Below are 15471 nucleotides of genomic sequence, written 5' to 3'. Positions count from 1 at the left end.
TGCCAGGCACTTCCCACACATTCAATAACAGCTAGAAACTTGTATTTATTTTTTAATTGTTTGGAAAAAGCAATTCTTAAGAAGCAAAATTCTGCTGACAATGTAAAATTTCACAATCCTGCAAGGGCTGTTGTGGATGTAAAGCAACACACACAATTCCATATCTCAGAATAAACTGTCGTCTCTGAACACAATCTATTACTTCCACCATACTGTCACAAGTAGAGATGGGCATGATCTGCATTATGATAAAAAAAACCCCATGATAATGGCATTTGCGCAATTGGGACCTGGTGGATCGTCTTCCACGGCAAACGATCCAGCAGTCAGGAGGGGGCTGGACCGGGGCTGGACGGGGTGATCGTGATAGGATTGGGAAGCTAGACATTCAGGCGCCAACAATCTATTCCCCTGGCAACGGAGGCAGGGGAATGCCTGAGCTCTGTTTGAAACTTGATAATATTTCCCCTAGCGAGGAAAAGCAAACAGTTGTGAGTGAAAAGGTGGCTTCCTGAGAAAAATATAAGCAAAGTGATTTGGAGAGGAAGGGGTTAAGACTTGAGAGAGAGAGAAAACAAGAGAGCCACTTTGAGCGCGGCTATCAGCAGAATCTGTTTTGCGCTTCTCTCCTGAATTCATTCAGTGCGTTGAAAGAGTTAACACTGAGAAGAGATCTCTCTCCTCCTGACTGAGTTCATTCAGTGCATTTTGGAAGACTGGCTGCTTGCTTTTAAAATCGGGTGGGGAGGATTCTATCTCTGCTTTTTTTAAAAAGCTGGCTGAAACTTGTTGACGGGGTGTCTCTCTCTCTCTCTGTGTTTGGAGAGGCAGGGATGGGTTAAAAACTCCCCCCTCCTCTGCTCTAACAGAGAGAGAGAGAGAGAGAGAGAGAGAGAGCGTCTCCTCGCTGAGGGGAAGCGGCTCGTCTCGTCACTGGGTTAAAAACTCCCCCCCCTCTGCTCTAAGTGTGTGGGGGGGGGCGCCCCTCCGCTTTGGCCTCCCCGATCCCAGATCGGAAACGGGACTTGATCGGAGTGAATCGGAGATCTGGGGTCGTCACCAGCGCAGATCCACGATTAGCTTGATCGGTATTTTGGGGGGCGGATCGTGCCCATGTCTAGTCACAAGTAAAGAGATTCTCTACCTTGAGAGCAATCCAGTCCTTTTTGGTAAGCTCAAAGAATACTTCTCTTGCTTTTTGCAGGTCAACTGTTATACAGCAGCCAACTTCCAGACTAGACCTATGGGTGATATAGTTGAAAAGATGAGAAGAAAAAAGGAGGCTTGCAACATAGTACACCTGCACACAATGTCAACAAATTTCTGTATAGCTCTGAAGTACTTACCTTGGTTTCAGAAAGCTTGCTGTTAAACAGGGAGGGGAAGAAAATATCACTTGTATTTCTCTGCAAAAAAAAAAAGGACAAACATGTATACATAACAACATGCCAACCTTTTTATACCCATGCAGGATTTGGGTGGGGTTTCTTTGTGCTAAGCATATTTCTGGAAAGGTTACTGATATGGAACTGCCTAATGCAAAGTTTATCAGTGGTGGCAGCTCTCCTGGTTCTCCGGCAGAGAACAACACAGCAGCCAAGACTGCTTAACTGGAGCTACTGGGGTTCAAACCTGGGACCTTCTGCATGCAAAAACAGATGCTTTGCCACTGAGCCACAGAGCAACAAACAGCACAGAATTGTGCACAGTAATTTGTCTTCATAAACATCAGAGATAAACTTTACAGCGATCTGTTTTCATTTCCTCCAAAAAAGAAAAGTAAATCGAAACCTTTCTGCCTTCTGCCGTCTTGCACTCCATTCCACGGCTGACATCCATTCGTCAATCAGTGCCCTGCTCAGCTGGCTAATCTTTGGCAAGGCTCCCAACGTGGAAGCTCTGTTTGCACATTTAGGTGCCTTTAAAACAAAACAAAAAAAGGGGGGAGGGGAAAGAGTAAAATGTCATTTGCCCTTCACACAGGGCCAAGCTACACATGACGAATGACACTTGAACAGCAAGTGTATTTCTCCCTGTTCACTTGCCCTCCACTCAATCCACTTGCCGTTCAAGTGTCATTTGTCATGTGTAGCTTGGCCCTCATATTACTGATAGTATAAACCCTTTGAACACAGAAGTCAGATAGCACCTTAAAGCAGGGATATCTCCAAATGTTTGTTCATCCTGCCATGGGTAACTTCACAGGAAGAGGGCAACTGACCACAAAATGGCTGCCATAAGGGCTAGAGGCAAACACAATACATGAGAAGGCTTCGAAGCCTGCATTTTCCTATGGTGCAGACAGCTGTTTCCACATAGGGGCTCCCTGCAGACAGAAGGGTGATGCCTCCAAGTCTCTTACAGAGACTATCATGCACTGAAGAGATGGAGGAAAGCCGGACTGACTTTTTGCTTTGGGAAAGGAGGAAGTGGTCACCACGAAACACATCTGCGGGTACTATTGTGCCCATGGGCATCATGTTAGAGATCACTGCTTTAAGGACTGACAATTTCAGTGCAATTCTAAGCAGAGTTACTCCGGTCTAAGCCCATTGATTTCAATGGGCATAGACTGGTGTAACTCTGTTTAGGATTGCACTGTTTATTTCAGTATGAGCTTTGGTGAGTCGTAGCTTGCTTCTTCAGATGCACTGAAGTATACACATATGAAAATGAAATCCCGCCCTCAAGTTGTAGTTGACTTATGGGGTTTTCAGGGCAAGAGACTAACAGAAGTGGCTTTGCCATTGCCTGCCTCTGCAACCCTGGTCTTCGTTGGAGGTCTCCCATCCAATTACTAACCAAGGCCAATCCAGCTTAGCTTGAGATCTGGCTCTCCTGGGCTATCCAGGTAGGCATGGTTAAATACTTAATGCTGAGAAGGGATGTCACAGACAGAAACTGGTGTAAAACAAGACCTAATTGGAAGACAAATCTGTTCACTTGAAGCAACAGCAGAATCAAATATCAAATCTAATTTGTAATAAATATAAAATACAATTGATCTCTTTATAACAGTCTCCTCTCCTGCCCATTCTTGCCAAGCATTTAACCAAGCCCAGGGATGTATATCTGATGAAGCAAGCTCTGACCAACAAAACTTTGTGATGAGACAGGTTATGTTACTCTTTAAAGGTGCTACCCAACTGCTATGCAGTTTAGCCTTAACAGACTAATGTGGCTACCCCTCTGGCCTTAGAAAACACTTTTTAAAAAAATACCAAAGAGCCCAGTAGCACCTTTAAGAATAACCAACTTTATTGTAGCATAAGCTTTCGAGAGCCACAGCTCTCTTCATCAGATCTGACAAAGAGAGCTGTGGCTCTCGAAAGCTTATGCTACAATAAAGTTGGTTAATCTTTAAGGTGCTACTGGACTCTTTACTATTTTGCTACTGCAGACTAACATGGCTAACTCCTCTGGTTTTAAAAAATACCAACACATGGAGATCTGCATAGTACTGCTAATGCGGATTAAGCACTGCGGTATCTAAAATTTGGTCACTGCCATTGTTCACATATAAAGGTTGAAAATCCCTGATAATCTGCAAGTATCAAAATTCAGTGGTCTGTGTCCATTCTTACTGACCACATCATCAGCAAATGCCAACAGTCTCATCCTTCATTGGGGGCGTTGTTGGTATGGGGGGCATTCACAAAATATTACATGTTTCTAAAGATCTGTATAAGGTTCAACATGCTTTATGCTCAAGATCCCAGTAATGCTGGCATCAAGTGAGTAAAATAGATTAAAATTACTATGTCCACGTGCAGATGGGGTGGGTTGGACAGCAGAGAGGTAGAGAGAACAGAAACGCTTCAGGACATCTAGCAAGTTCATTTTGGAGACCAAATCTGAACAAGCATGCCAGTGCCAAGCTCACACGGTCAGCCACTACTACAACATTGCCCTTCCCTTTGCCAAACCCTCAACTACACAAACACGCAGGATCCACACCAGGAAAATGTTCTGAAGTCAACAGGATATACCTGTGCGATGGCAAAGTTGGCGTATGTTCCAGCAAAAACCTGCTTTACTTCGATGCCCGACAATTCTGCAACGACACGTAATGGGGTCAGAGCTAAAGATTCAAGTAACGTTATGATGTGCTGTTTTCTCTTCTTCAGTATTTATTTTTATTTCATTCCTTCGTGTTTACCCCACCTCTCTTCCCAGTGGGGGACTAAAGTATCATGCAACACTCTTCTGTTCTCCATTTTATCCTGGGTCCTCTGTGCAACCTTACATTGATGCTTTGGAACTGTCTGATTAGATACCACACTATCTCTTTACATCCCTGTGCCCAAACTATTTCTGTGCCCTGTTAATTTTTTATAAAACGTGATCCAGCAATGTTCATTCTCTAATGACCAGTAAACCTGAACTCTGCTTCAGAAATGCAAACTAGATAAAATGAGTCTGCAGACTCTCTCTTGCTGGAAATAAGCACTATGCAACTTGGTTGCTATTTTGCCTACTTCATTTTTGGTTTTGCTAGTAAGGAGTTTGCAGGGCAGCAGCACTCCAGCTCCAGCCACTGAATTATTCTTAGGTCTCCTTTCTACTTTCTGAAATTTTGACAGGCGTTACCCATATGCTTTTTACAACCAGCTTTCACATCCACAAATACTAGAAACGTGCTCTTTAAAAAAAATGAAAGCCAAGATTCTCAGGAAAGTGAATTCTGTGCCGATGGTCTCCCATGTTTTATCTTAACACTTCCACGGATAAACGACATAACACACAGCACCATCAAGTGATAGACAATTCAACACAAAGCTCTTTTAAAGTGGAAGGTAACCAAGAACTTTATAAGCAAGCAAAATGTTGCTTGGTGAGGACTTTCATCATTGGGGACGATGCCAATGGGTTATTCAGGAAACAACCTCCAAAAACATTTTGTTCTTACTAACAGGAAGCTGACTCTTCACACTGCCAGTATTTACCTTCTGCATCCTCAACTCAACAATGGGTCACACTGATCTCCTGGAGTGAGGAAAATACTACTACTACTACTACGGGATTTTTTCTGGGAAAAGAGGTGGTGGAACTCAGGACCGCACAATGACATGACTTTGGGTCAGCTGGAACAAGGGGGGAGTTTTTTAAAGTTTAAATTGCCCTAGTTGAAAATGGTCACATGGCCAGTGGACCCGCCCCCTGATCTCCAGATTGCCCTCTGTGGAGTCATTACTACTGCAAACCTGAGATGGGGTTTCTGGTTTTATCTGCTTAAACCTTCCTTGGATGAGCACAATGGGCTTTCGCCCCCTCATCTGTTCACAGAGTTCATGCTGAACACTATTTACCAGGTAAGCATGGGGGGGGGGTCACCATGGCACCCTGCTTATTTGAGAAGACTTTGAAGCAGCTCCACAGATCTCAGCTGGTGGCCAGTCGCCCTCACCTCTAGCCAGTGACCCTGGAATGACTTCCTTTTCATTAAGATTCACATCTCTAAGATAACAATATAGCTGTAGCCTGATCAATGCAGACCAGGGCTTTTTTTCAGGGGGAACGTGGGGGAACGGAGTTCTGGAACCTCTTGAAAATGGTCACATGGTTGGTGGCCCCGCCCCCTGATCTCCAGACAGAGGGGAGTTTAGATTGCTCAGCAGCGCGGAGAGCAATCTGAACTCCCCTCTGTCCAGAGATCAGGGGGCGGGGCCACCAACCATGTGACCATTTTCTCTGAGGGCAACCCACTGAGTTCCACCACCTCTTTTCCCAGAAAAAAAGCCCTGATGCAGACTAATAATTTGCCTGCAGCAATCTTGGGCCAAACGTAAACATCTGAGGCTGGCCAAGTGAAAGAGAGAACTGCTGGAAGGGATACGCCCAAAGCTTCCTTAAACTAGCTATAAACTCACAGGTGAATAGAGTTGGGCTTTTGAGTATCAACAGAAGGTGTGGCTTGCCAAATGTTAAGTATGGTACAGTAGTTAGAATATCAGACTAGGATCTGGGAAACCCAAGTTCAAATCCCCGCTCTGCCACAAAGCCTACTGGATAACCGTGGGCTAGTCATATACTGTCAGCCTAACCTATCTTACAGAGGAGAGGACAAAATTTATTTTTATTTTATTAACATTATTTATAGTCTACCTTTCTCACTGAGACTCAAGACAATTACACAGTGTGGAGGAGAAGAGTCATTGTAAGCTGGTTTGGGCTCCCGCTCAGGGGCGGCACAAGGGTTTGCGGCACTCACGGCCGGCTGGCCGGGTGCCCCCCCCCCCACGCGCTTGCGTGCACACGCACCAGCCTGCATGATGACATCACGTGTGACATTATCACGGGAGCGTGCACTGCCGCCGGCCCGATTGCTGTGGTGGGTGGCCTCCGAGCTCTCCCGCTCGGTTGCCTTCGCCACCGCAGATGCCTGCCCACGGCAGCTGCGCCCAGCCGGGGGCTTGTGCTGGCAGCGGCAGCGGTGCGGGGTAGGAGGGATAGGAGGCTGCTGCTTTGTGATACGTGCTCCCACTCCCCGCGCCTCCTCCGGTGCTCCCTCCGGCACCCCGTGCCTGAGGCCACCGCCTACCTGGCCTCAATGGGCGCGCCAGCCCTGCTCCCACTGGGGAAAGGGGCAAGCTATAGATTAATAAATAAATGCACTAACATACCTGTGTAAGTGACTAGACTAGCACATACTGTGCATCCAGGCCAGAAGTTTATCCACAGTTAATATCTGTTACATTTTTATGTTTCTTCTCCACATTCCCCTTGCCTCAGCAGCCCTTTCTGTCCCCAGCACAGTTTATTCCCAGGGGCACAGGACCCATGTGGACGAACAGCCACGTTGGACAGTGGACTTCAGAGAAAGGAGATGGCATTGCCCTTCCTGCCTCTTTCAGTGCAGGCCCTCTGATGGAAGAAGAAGAAAGAAATGTCACCTCCTTCCCCTTTCTCACTGCAGTCCACTGATCCACTTGGGCTATTATGCCACTCTGATCCTGCAACCCTAGGATAAACTTTCATGGGTGGAGGAGGAAAGAAAGGAAGATCCATGATCCTTGTGTAGAATCCAACCCTATTAAAACAAGCTCAAGGAAGAAAAGGATACCGTTAGGAGAAATCAGTGCGCTAATGTTAAAGCTCTGGGTCTCATCTTGCGTGCAAGAAGCTGTGCCATGCTCGCTGCAGCCACGTCCGAAGGATATCAGTCGGCTGGAGGCAGAGATGCAAGCAAGGGTGTGATAGCTGTTGAAGAAAAAAGAAGAACTGTGTGCAATGACAAATTCTCTGCTCAAACCTCATAACACAGGCTACCCTCTTTCAAAGAACTTATTAGTCAGGAGATCCCCAGTATACCATCATCTGGTATACACCATGCTCTAGTAGATACAATTTCCTCCCCAAGGTCAAGGAAGAAAATTATTGTCAACAGAGCTTCTGCATGAGTGAGTGGGAGACATCGTGGCTTGTGAATTCTTGGCAGGGCTTAGAATTTCCGGGCTGTCCCCTCTGATGCTTGCCCTGTTTGCCTTCTTCCTCCTCTCTCCATATCTCCCTGTTTCTGGCAAGGTTTCACTGCAAATGCGATGGAACATTAACAACTAATGGATTAATAAAGAGACAATATACCTTAAGGATCGCTCTCTCCCATATGAAGCTATCAGGTCACTCGAATCATCTTTGGAGGCCCTGCTTCCGGTGCCCCTACCACCTGAGGCCAGGTGGGGGGCAACCCGAGAAAAGGCCTTCTTGATCATGGTTCCAAAACCTGGGAACTCCCTACCCAGGGAGATTCACCTGTCTTCCTCTATAGGTGTCTTGAAGACATTTTTGTTTTGTTTGGCATACTCCCAATAACAGTTATTGGCATGGCTTTGGTATTGTGTGTTTTGTGTTGATATATTTATTGAATTTTTATGTATTTTAAATGTTGTTTTAATGTTCACATGTTTTAATATTCAAATGTTTTCCACCTTGGGGACCTTAGTTGGGTGGAAAGGGAGCATTAAAAGAATTTCAATAAATAAAATAAAGACATTAGTAAGGGAAAGCAACTAACATTGCTCAACTGGCTGTTTTGCTAACATGCCACATATTGTATTTGTAGGAAAATTATTTTCTTTCCCTAGATCATCCTAATGGGTGAGCCTCGTCTCTTCAATGATAGAGAGAGGTGTACAGACCCACAGACTGACACTAAGTTGCCTACGCAATGTGTGCTATTCTGTCACTGTAACAAAGATAGGGATGGTTAACCCTGACAGGTTAACTGTCAGTTAATCCTGACAGTTGCTTTTGACCACTCTGGTGTCCATAATTTAATGGACTTTTTAAGAAGTCAGGTTAGGAGCCCTGTGGCGCAGAGTGGTAAGCCACAGTACTGCAGCCCAAGCTCTGCTCACAACCTGAGTTCGATCCTGGCAGAAGCCGGGTTCAGGTAACCGGCTCTAGGTTAACTCAGCCTTCCATCCTTCTGAGGTTGGTAAAATGAGTACCCAGTTTCCTGGGGGTAAAGTGTAGATAACTGGGGAAGGCCATGGCAAACCACCCTGTAAAAAAGGTCTGCCAAGAAAATGTTGTGATACTGATCCAATGGGAGATGTCGCAACGACTCGGTGCTTGCACAGGGGACTACCTTTACCTTTAAGGAGTCAGGTTAAAGAGATTGTGATTTACTACATTTATTTCTCAGATGTGTGCCTATTTGCCAGCCAAGAATCCTGATAAACTAGTGGCAGAAAGATATTCCCCCAGGTGCAAGTACCTGTTGTTTTGTTACATCTAGCATGGAAGACATACCAATTATCTAAAATGGTTCTTGCATGACTTTCTTCCATTCCCTTGCAAAAACACTGATGCAAGTTGTGGTACGTACCTTCCACATGCCAGATGGGATACTGGACCATCAATCCAGTCCACTTTTTGAGGACCTCTTTTCTGGGCAGAACAGTTAGTCCCCAGCTGTCCAGCAGAGTTGTCTCCAAACGTGAAGACGCTGCCATTCTGTTTAGAGTTTGAGCAAACCACAGCTAGAGAGGTACACAATTCATAACAACTACAACTAAAAATTTGAGGATTTTTTTTAAAGGTTTTTAGTTCTCATTTCATCCCTCTTTGCAAATATTCCTAAGCAGGGGTCATTTCGTAGAAAAAGAGCTGCAGGAACTCATTAGCACAACTCATTTGCGTATGCCACGCCCCTTGACATCACCAGAAGTGTGTCATTAGCATAACTGATTTGCTTATGCCCCACCCCCTGACATCACCTATCTTGGTTGTTTTGGACCCAATCCTGGCCATTCAAGGCCAAAATGGCAAAAAGGGGCTGAAAATGGCCGAAAATTGTCAGGATTGGGCCACTGCTGAGCAGGAGAGTGATCCACCACCCGTCAGAGGCCCGATCCTGGCCGTTTCAGGACCAATCCTGGCTGTTTTGGGCCTGATCCTGGCCATTTGGGGCCTGAATTGGGCGTAACGGGCCCAAAATGGCAAAAAAATCAGGTGGGCGGGGCCACCTGACATATGACCTTTTTGGAGAACTACCGGAACTGCATTCCTGCGTGTTCCCCCTCAAAATGAGCCCTGTTCCTAAGAAGTCAAGCTGAGATTATTAGAACCTCGCTCACAAAGAGATGGGCATGGAATTAGGAGATCTGAATACTTTAAATGCCTGCCCTTACTTTTAGACATGATTGGTTCTATCGATGCAAAAAATAAAGCGTACCTCAGTGAGGATGGCAGTATGTTCAGCTCCACAGCTAATGTAAATCACATCGAGATTTTTCAGCGCAGCCACCGAGCACGGTTTGAAGATTTGCTCTATTGGAGAATTAAAAATCATTCTAGTTGGAATGAGCGCAACTTAACTCCCATACATAGTTTACTACATTTAAAGGTGCTTATTCCTAGATAAGAGTTGTAGACTCTTATGTTTCAACAGTCTTTTTGTTATCACAACCCATTTTTTTTGACAAATTTCAAATCAGGTTCCTGGATTTTGAAAAAGAAATGCCACTAATTTAGAGTACAACCCAAACAACGAAGTTTGGAAGACTCTTAACAAGTTTTCAAAACCTAACTTTGATTTTTTTTTTATTGTTGTTGAAAGGGGAGGGACAGTAGTTTGCCAAGATTTGGGAATTTCCAGTTTACAGTCCAAGATTTTACTACCCCACCACCCTGCCCTCAAAGCCATCATAACGGGAACACACACAAAAGGAATTCAAAGGTGGCCATACCTTTTGGGTCACTCTGACTTAAGCCCAGCTGATGCGCATTGTTTCTTCCCCACGCGTATGCAACTCCTGAAAGGGAGAGGGCAAAACTATGTGCCCCGCCTGCAGCCACCTGGGCCAACGGGATGCCATCCAGAGCAGAAACATGCTGCGGCCGACTGTGGGAAGGAGCTTCTTTTCCGACTCCCAGCTGACCGTGGGTGTTCTGCCCCCAGGAGAAGACTCTGCCATCTTTGTTTAAGGAGGGAGGAGCGGGAGAGGGAGAGAAAGATTAGAGTCCACAACCACAACTCCCAGGATTTCCCAGTGCGCACTGTGAAATCTGTAGCATTAGAGTTACAGTGAAAGAAAACCATCCCTTTTACACAAACTGTATGACACAACAAAGGTTGATTAAAACACCAAATGAAACAAAGGATTACCTTTTGCCAGGGCTATTGAGTGGTAGTGTCCACAAGCCACCTGTATTATTTCGAACGTAGACAAGCCATCTATTTTCCTGTAGAGTGATCACAAGGTAGGAAAACAAGTGTTTAGGATGTTATCTTTTTTGTGAGGACAGGGCAAGGTGGAGAGACTATTAGCTTTTGTGATCAAGATGCTTGACAGACCCTAGCTAAACCATACCATAGCTGGTTGAGTGGTCAGCATTAAGATTATCACACTCACCAGTTTCATCTCTCTCTCCCCTCACTACAACTAATCTCCCATACCCTTCCCCAACTGCTATAAGAAGATAAGCTGCCATGGAAGGGAGAGTACGGGAGGTAAAACAGAAGGAAGAATCCCAGCTGATAGTGCTCCTTTCTTGCAAGTAGGACCTGGAGTCCCTGTTCAACGCTTCTTGCCTCCAACGAGCCTTCAATATTCAACAGGTAGAGCGGGGCTGCTCTTCAGGTGGCAAGTATAACCAAGCTCCTAATAATCGACAGGACAAGTTTTCAAGGCTTCCCATTGTGGGCCCTGCTGAATACGGATTTCAATGCATCTCCGCCTGAATGCAGGCCAGCACTCATCCTGACTCCCCCACATCACAAATGTTACAATTAACTACTTACTTGGGGATGAAGCAGTCTTTGAGCTCTCCAGTGCCCAGCTGTCCAAAAGAGCCCGCTCCCCAAGAGAAAACCCTTCTGTTGCTGCAAACGGCTATCGAGTGCTCCTTCCCACAGCTTACATAGACAACAGCCTGCGCTTCCAATGCTCGGATTCGTTCTTTCAGGAGGAAAGAAGAAGAGAGTTGATATTTATTTGTATATCTACATGGTAACTAGAAGGACATGTTTATATATCCTGTGTCTTCTACTACAGGGTGTAGAAGTGAACACAGGATTTAGTGGCCAGTGAGAATAATAAAACAGTTCATACTTATTTGTATATCTGTATAGTAACTAAGACAATTTTACATATCCTATGTTTGCTTCCCTTTGGGGTGGGGAACAGTCTTATATAGTACACAGAGTCTAGGACTGTACGATTTGCAGTAGTCTGGAGTTTATTTTAAGGTACAGAAGGATGCAAGTACTCCAGCTGCTTATTTGCTAAACCTTACCAAGGGAACCTCAAACAAGTCCTGGGTTACTTGATCTTTAAGCTCTTGGCTCAGAAACCAGATTTGGAGTCTGGGGCACAGTATATGTACCTGTGTAGACCACAATCCCAGGGGTGGGGGTGGTCCAAAGCCTTTTTGGGGTCCAGGTGGTTGGATTTGCAAGTATGGAATTAGGAACTTCAAATAAAGAATTGGGAACCCACTTCAGCCTCACGTTATTTGTTTCTATTTTATGTTTGTTTAAAAGAAGGGACTAGTGCGTCTTTAGGCTTCTTTGCACTAAGAAAATCAAAAAGAGTCCAGTAGCACCTTTAAGACTAACCAATTTTATTGTAGCATAAGCTTTCGAGAATCAAGTTCTCGTCGTCAGATGCATGGTACAGAAACTGGTCAAATATAGAAGAGGAGGGGGGAAGGGAGGAGAGAGAAGATGCAGTTGGGGGGGAGAGGGAGGATGCAACCAAAACATTCCTTTGCTAGTAAATGTAAACATCTCCTTTTGGTGTGGGGGTCAGTTGGCTTGGGTGAGGCTTCAAAGGAGTTTGCCGTGTTAGTCTGCAGCAGTAAAACAGCTAGACCATCCAATTCCTATGTAGCATAAGCCTTTGATAACCACAGCTCTCCCCGTCAGATGCATCTGACAAAGAGAACTTTTATGTCTCAAAAGTTATAGGAGAATCTCTTTGCTGACTCTGGTATGGAAGGAAAGAATGCCATTTCAAGCAGATCAACCTTATGCTCACACCATTGCAACAAAAATATTGTCAAATCAAACTTTATTTGAAGATATGTTACAAAGTGAGTCACAACTGATAAGGAGCCACAAAATAGTCGTTGGCCACAGCTGTGTGCAATAAAGATGAAGAGACAATTGATGCAAAGGAAAGGAATCTTTAATGACTGTATGACTCCCTACACATTTCACGTGCAGATTCTTTTTAGTTCTGTTCCTATATACACTCTTTAGCAGTCTGCACTAATTGTCTCTTTATCTTTGTTTTGCCTTGGTGCGCCCCCCCCCCTTCTTCATAGCAGTGCGCAGCCACACTTAAGGAGAGTTAAATAATCTGTGCCAGTTTTGGTGCCAGAGCAAATTATCCACATTCTACAATGGAGGACCCACAATGAAAGTTACAATTTCCAGAAATTTTGAAATGAGGGAGAATGAAGTTATTCTAAATAAATAATAAATAGTTCCTTGTAGCAGGAGCTTTACTCAAGAATGGTAGACTTCATCATTCAGGTCCAATAGCACCTTAAAGACCAACCAGATTTCCAGGGTAGGAGCTTTCGAGAGTCAGAGCTCTCATACCCTGGAAATCTGGTTGGTCTTTAAGGTGCTACTGGACCCGAATCTTGCTCTTCTACTACAAACCAACATGGCCACCCCCCAGAGACAGACGTCATAATGATTGCAAGTGCAACTAGCGGCGGTAGTCTGTTGCAGCAAAATCAGAGTGCAGTGGCACCTGAAAGACTAACAACATTTTACTTCTGTATGAGCTTTTGTGAGTCACAGCTCACTTCTTCAAATGTATTAAGGCAAAATCATACTAGGAATTCTTCTTATGGGGAAGATTACAAGGGGAGGCAGGAAGAGTGGAGACAAAAAGGTTTGGTGGAGCCTCTCTCATAAATAAAGCAGAAGTTTTACATTACGGATGATGAGAAAAGTCAGAGGTTCAATCGGCTAAGCAAAATGATAAAGCAGGATAAAGAGGGCACATAACTACTCAGCGAAAAGAAGCCTAAAGGTTAAATGAAAATTAACTGACACTGGGACAAGGATATGGTCTAATAAAGCATATTAAGAACAGTGAATTTAAAAGTGGGTCCCCTGCAGCGCTATGAGAGACTGTTGTAAGGAAACCCCAATCTCTGTGTAAGACAGGATAGCACATAGTGTTTAATTTCTTGATGAGATCTAATTCACATAATTCCCTCTTCACATATCTGAAGAAGTGAGCAGAGACTCAAGAAAGCTCATACTGAGATAAGTGTTGTTTGTCTTTAAGGTACTGCTAGATGTTTGTTTTATTATACTACATAAATTGCTTGTAATTACAGAGGAGTAGCTTCCTTATGCTACGGCAGCAAATCAAATCGGGGTCCAGCGGCACATTCAAAGTAAAAGAAACCGAAAGAAAATGTGTGCAGACTGAGGCCAAGACCGCAGCGACTTCACCGAGCAGCAAAATCGCATTCCCCCTTCCCCACCCACCCCCGCCCCCTATTACATACACAGGCAGTCTTGAATCAAACATGCCACACTGAGAGGAGACAAAAAAGATATTGCTATGTCGTAATTGGATTTTTTTTATTGTAATTAAATCCTAATGAAGATTTTTTTTTTGTTCGCATAGGACTGTGGTACAAGAGTGGGAAAGGTGCCTGAGAATAGTCTGGAGAAAGAAAGCCAGAAAGTTTTAATCCTGCCGTGCCCCCTCCAAGAAGTTCAGGGCGGTGTCCGTTGTTCTCCGCTCATTTTCTCTTCACAACAACCCTGTGAGGTAGGCAAGTTGAAAGAGATTGGCCTTACCTGGCACGGAGCCGCACTGCCGCCCGGCGGGGAGCCTCCTTCCCAGCTGGCCCCGGGCGTTGTCCCCGCAAGAAGAGACGGAGCCGTCGGCGTGCAGCAGCAGCGTGTGCCGCTCTCCGCAGGCCACAAGCGCCGCGCCGCGCCTCGAGGACGCGTCCGGCCCGGGACGGAAACGGATCGGCTCCGAGCGCCCCTCGGCTGCATCCCCCAGCCCCAGCTGCCCGGAGGCGCCTTCTCCCCAGCAGTAGAGCATGGCTCCGGCGAAGAAGCTTCTTTGGGCTTTCCCGCGGCTAGCCCGCAGCAAGCTCGCTTCAGACAAGGCAGGGGGATTTCTCCCCTCCTAGCTCCGCCCGCAAAGCTGCCAACTTCTTTTCCTGCCTCCGCTGCTGTGCTTTTAGCAGCTGCCTGATCAGAGGCAGCTCAGAAGGCGGAGGTTTTTCTTTCCGGGCTGAGAAGCTTCCCCGTGTGAATTTCTGCCTGCCGTAAGCAGAGCCGGCGGGAAAAGGGGGTCAGCAGCACACTTGGTTTCTTGGCAGGGCCGCCCCAGTCTCAAATAGCCACACACGAGGCGGGAAGCCAGCGATTTCCGGTCGTTACAGCAGGTTGAATTTGTGTCTGTGATTGTGCGATTAAAGGCACAGGAGCCAAAAGTGTGTGTGTGTTTGGCCGGGGGCGGGGGGAGGGGGGCATGGTGTCTGCAGCTAATGGAAGTTTCGGGATCACGTGACTTCAAAGCCTTCACGATGGCTGCTCTCTACCCATCATGTTTTCTGCCTACCCATGGCATTTTTCTATCACCCTTCTCCAAGGAATTCCGGCCTCAGGACGCAAGTTGGTTGGTTCCCAGTTGCTTATTTGCAGTGTCTAGTTCCTATTTGCAAAGCCAAACACAAGTATTGGGGATAGATCAAGATGGGTAGCCATGTTAGTCTGTCTGTAGCAGTTGAAAAGAGCAAGAGTCCAGTAGCACCTATAAAACTAACAAGATTTGTAGTAGGGTATACTATTTCCTGAGTCACAGATACTTCAGGTATCTGAAGAAGCGAACTGTGGTTCACTAAAGCTCATACCTGATAACTAAATCATATGTTGGCCCCAGAAACCTAATTAAAGGATTCCATGTTGGGCTGTTAACAGAGTTTATAGTTTAGCAGTGGAAGTGTGATTATAGGTGGTTGTGAGCTGGTTCT

At 45.6% G+C, this 15471-nt stretch overlaps 1 protein-coding gene across 1 annotated transcript in view; it reads right to left on the bottom strand.

The window, feature by feature from the left end:
- The window catches only part of LOC129336971 (probable E3 ubiquitin-protein ligase HERC6), a 29722-nt gene extending 15188 nt beyond the window's left edge, over positions 1 to 14534 (bottom strand). The window contains exons 1-11 of the mRNA XM_054990401.1: positions 14282 to 14534; positions 11249 to 11405; positions 10613 to 10689; positions 10194 to 10421; positions 9680 to 9774; positions 8831 to 8958; positions 7064 to 7200; positions 3981 to 4054; positions 1792 to 1919; positions 1347 to 1406; positions 1145 to 1241 (exon numbers count right to left, since the gene is read on the bottom strand). Of these exons, the coding sequence (XP_054846376.1) occupies positions 1145 to 1241; positions 1347 to 1406; positions 1792 to 1919; positions 3981 to 4054; positions 7064 to 7200; positions 8831 to 8958; positions 9680 to 9774; positions 10194 to 10421; positions 10613 to 10689; positions 11249 to 11405; positions 14282 to 14534 (1434 nt within the window). The remainder of the gene's footprint in view (positions 1 to 1144; positions 1242 to 1346; positions 1407 to 1791; positions 1920 to 3980; positions 4055 to 7063; positions 7201 to 8830; positions 8959 to 9679; positions 9775 to 10193; positions 10422 to 10612; positions 10690 to 11248; positions 11406 to 14281) is intronic.
- Between the last annotated feature and the right edge of the window lie 937 nt (positions 14535 to 15471).

This window comes from Eublepharis macularius, chromosome 10 (genome assembly GCF_028583425.1).
Source record: "Eublepharis macularius isolate TG4126 chromosome 10, MPM_Emac_v1.0, whole genome shotgun sequence".
In the NCBI taxonomy this organism is placed as follows: domain Eukaryota; kingdom Metazoa; phylum Chordata; class Lepidosauria; order Squamata; family Eublepharidae; genus Eublepharis; species Eublepharis macularius.
Note: the sequence above shows the minus strand (reverse complement) of the source record. Positions and strands in the feature narration are given on the sequence as shown.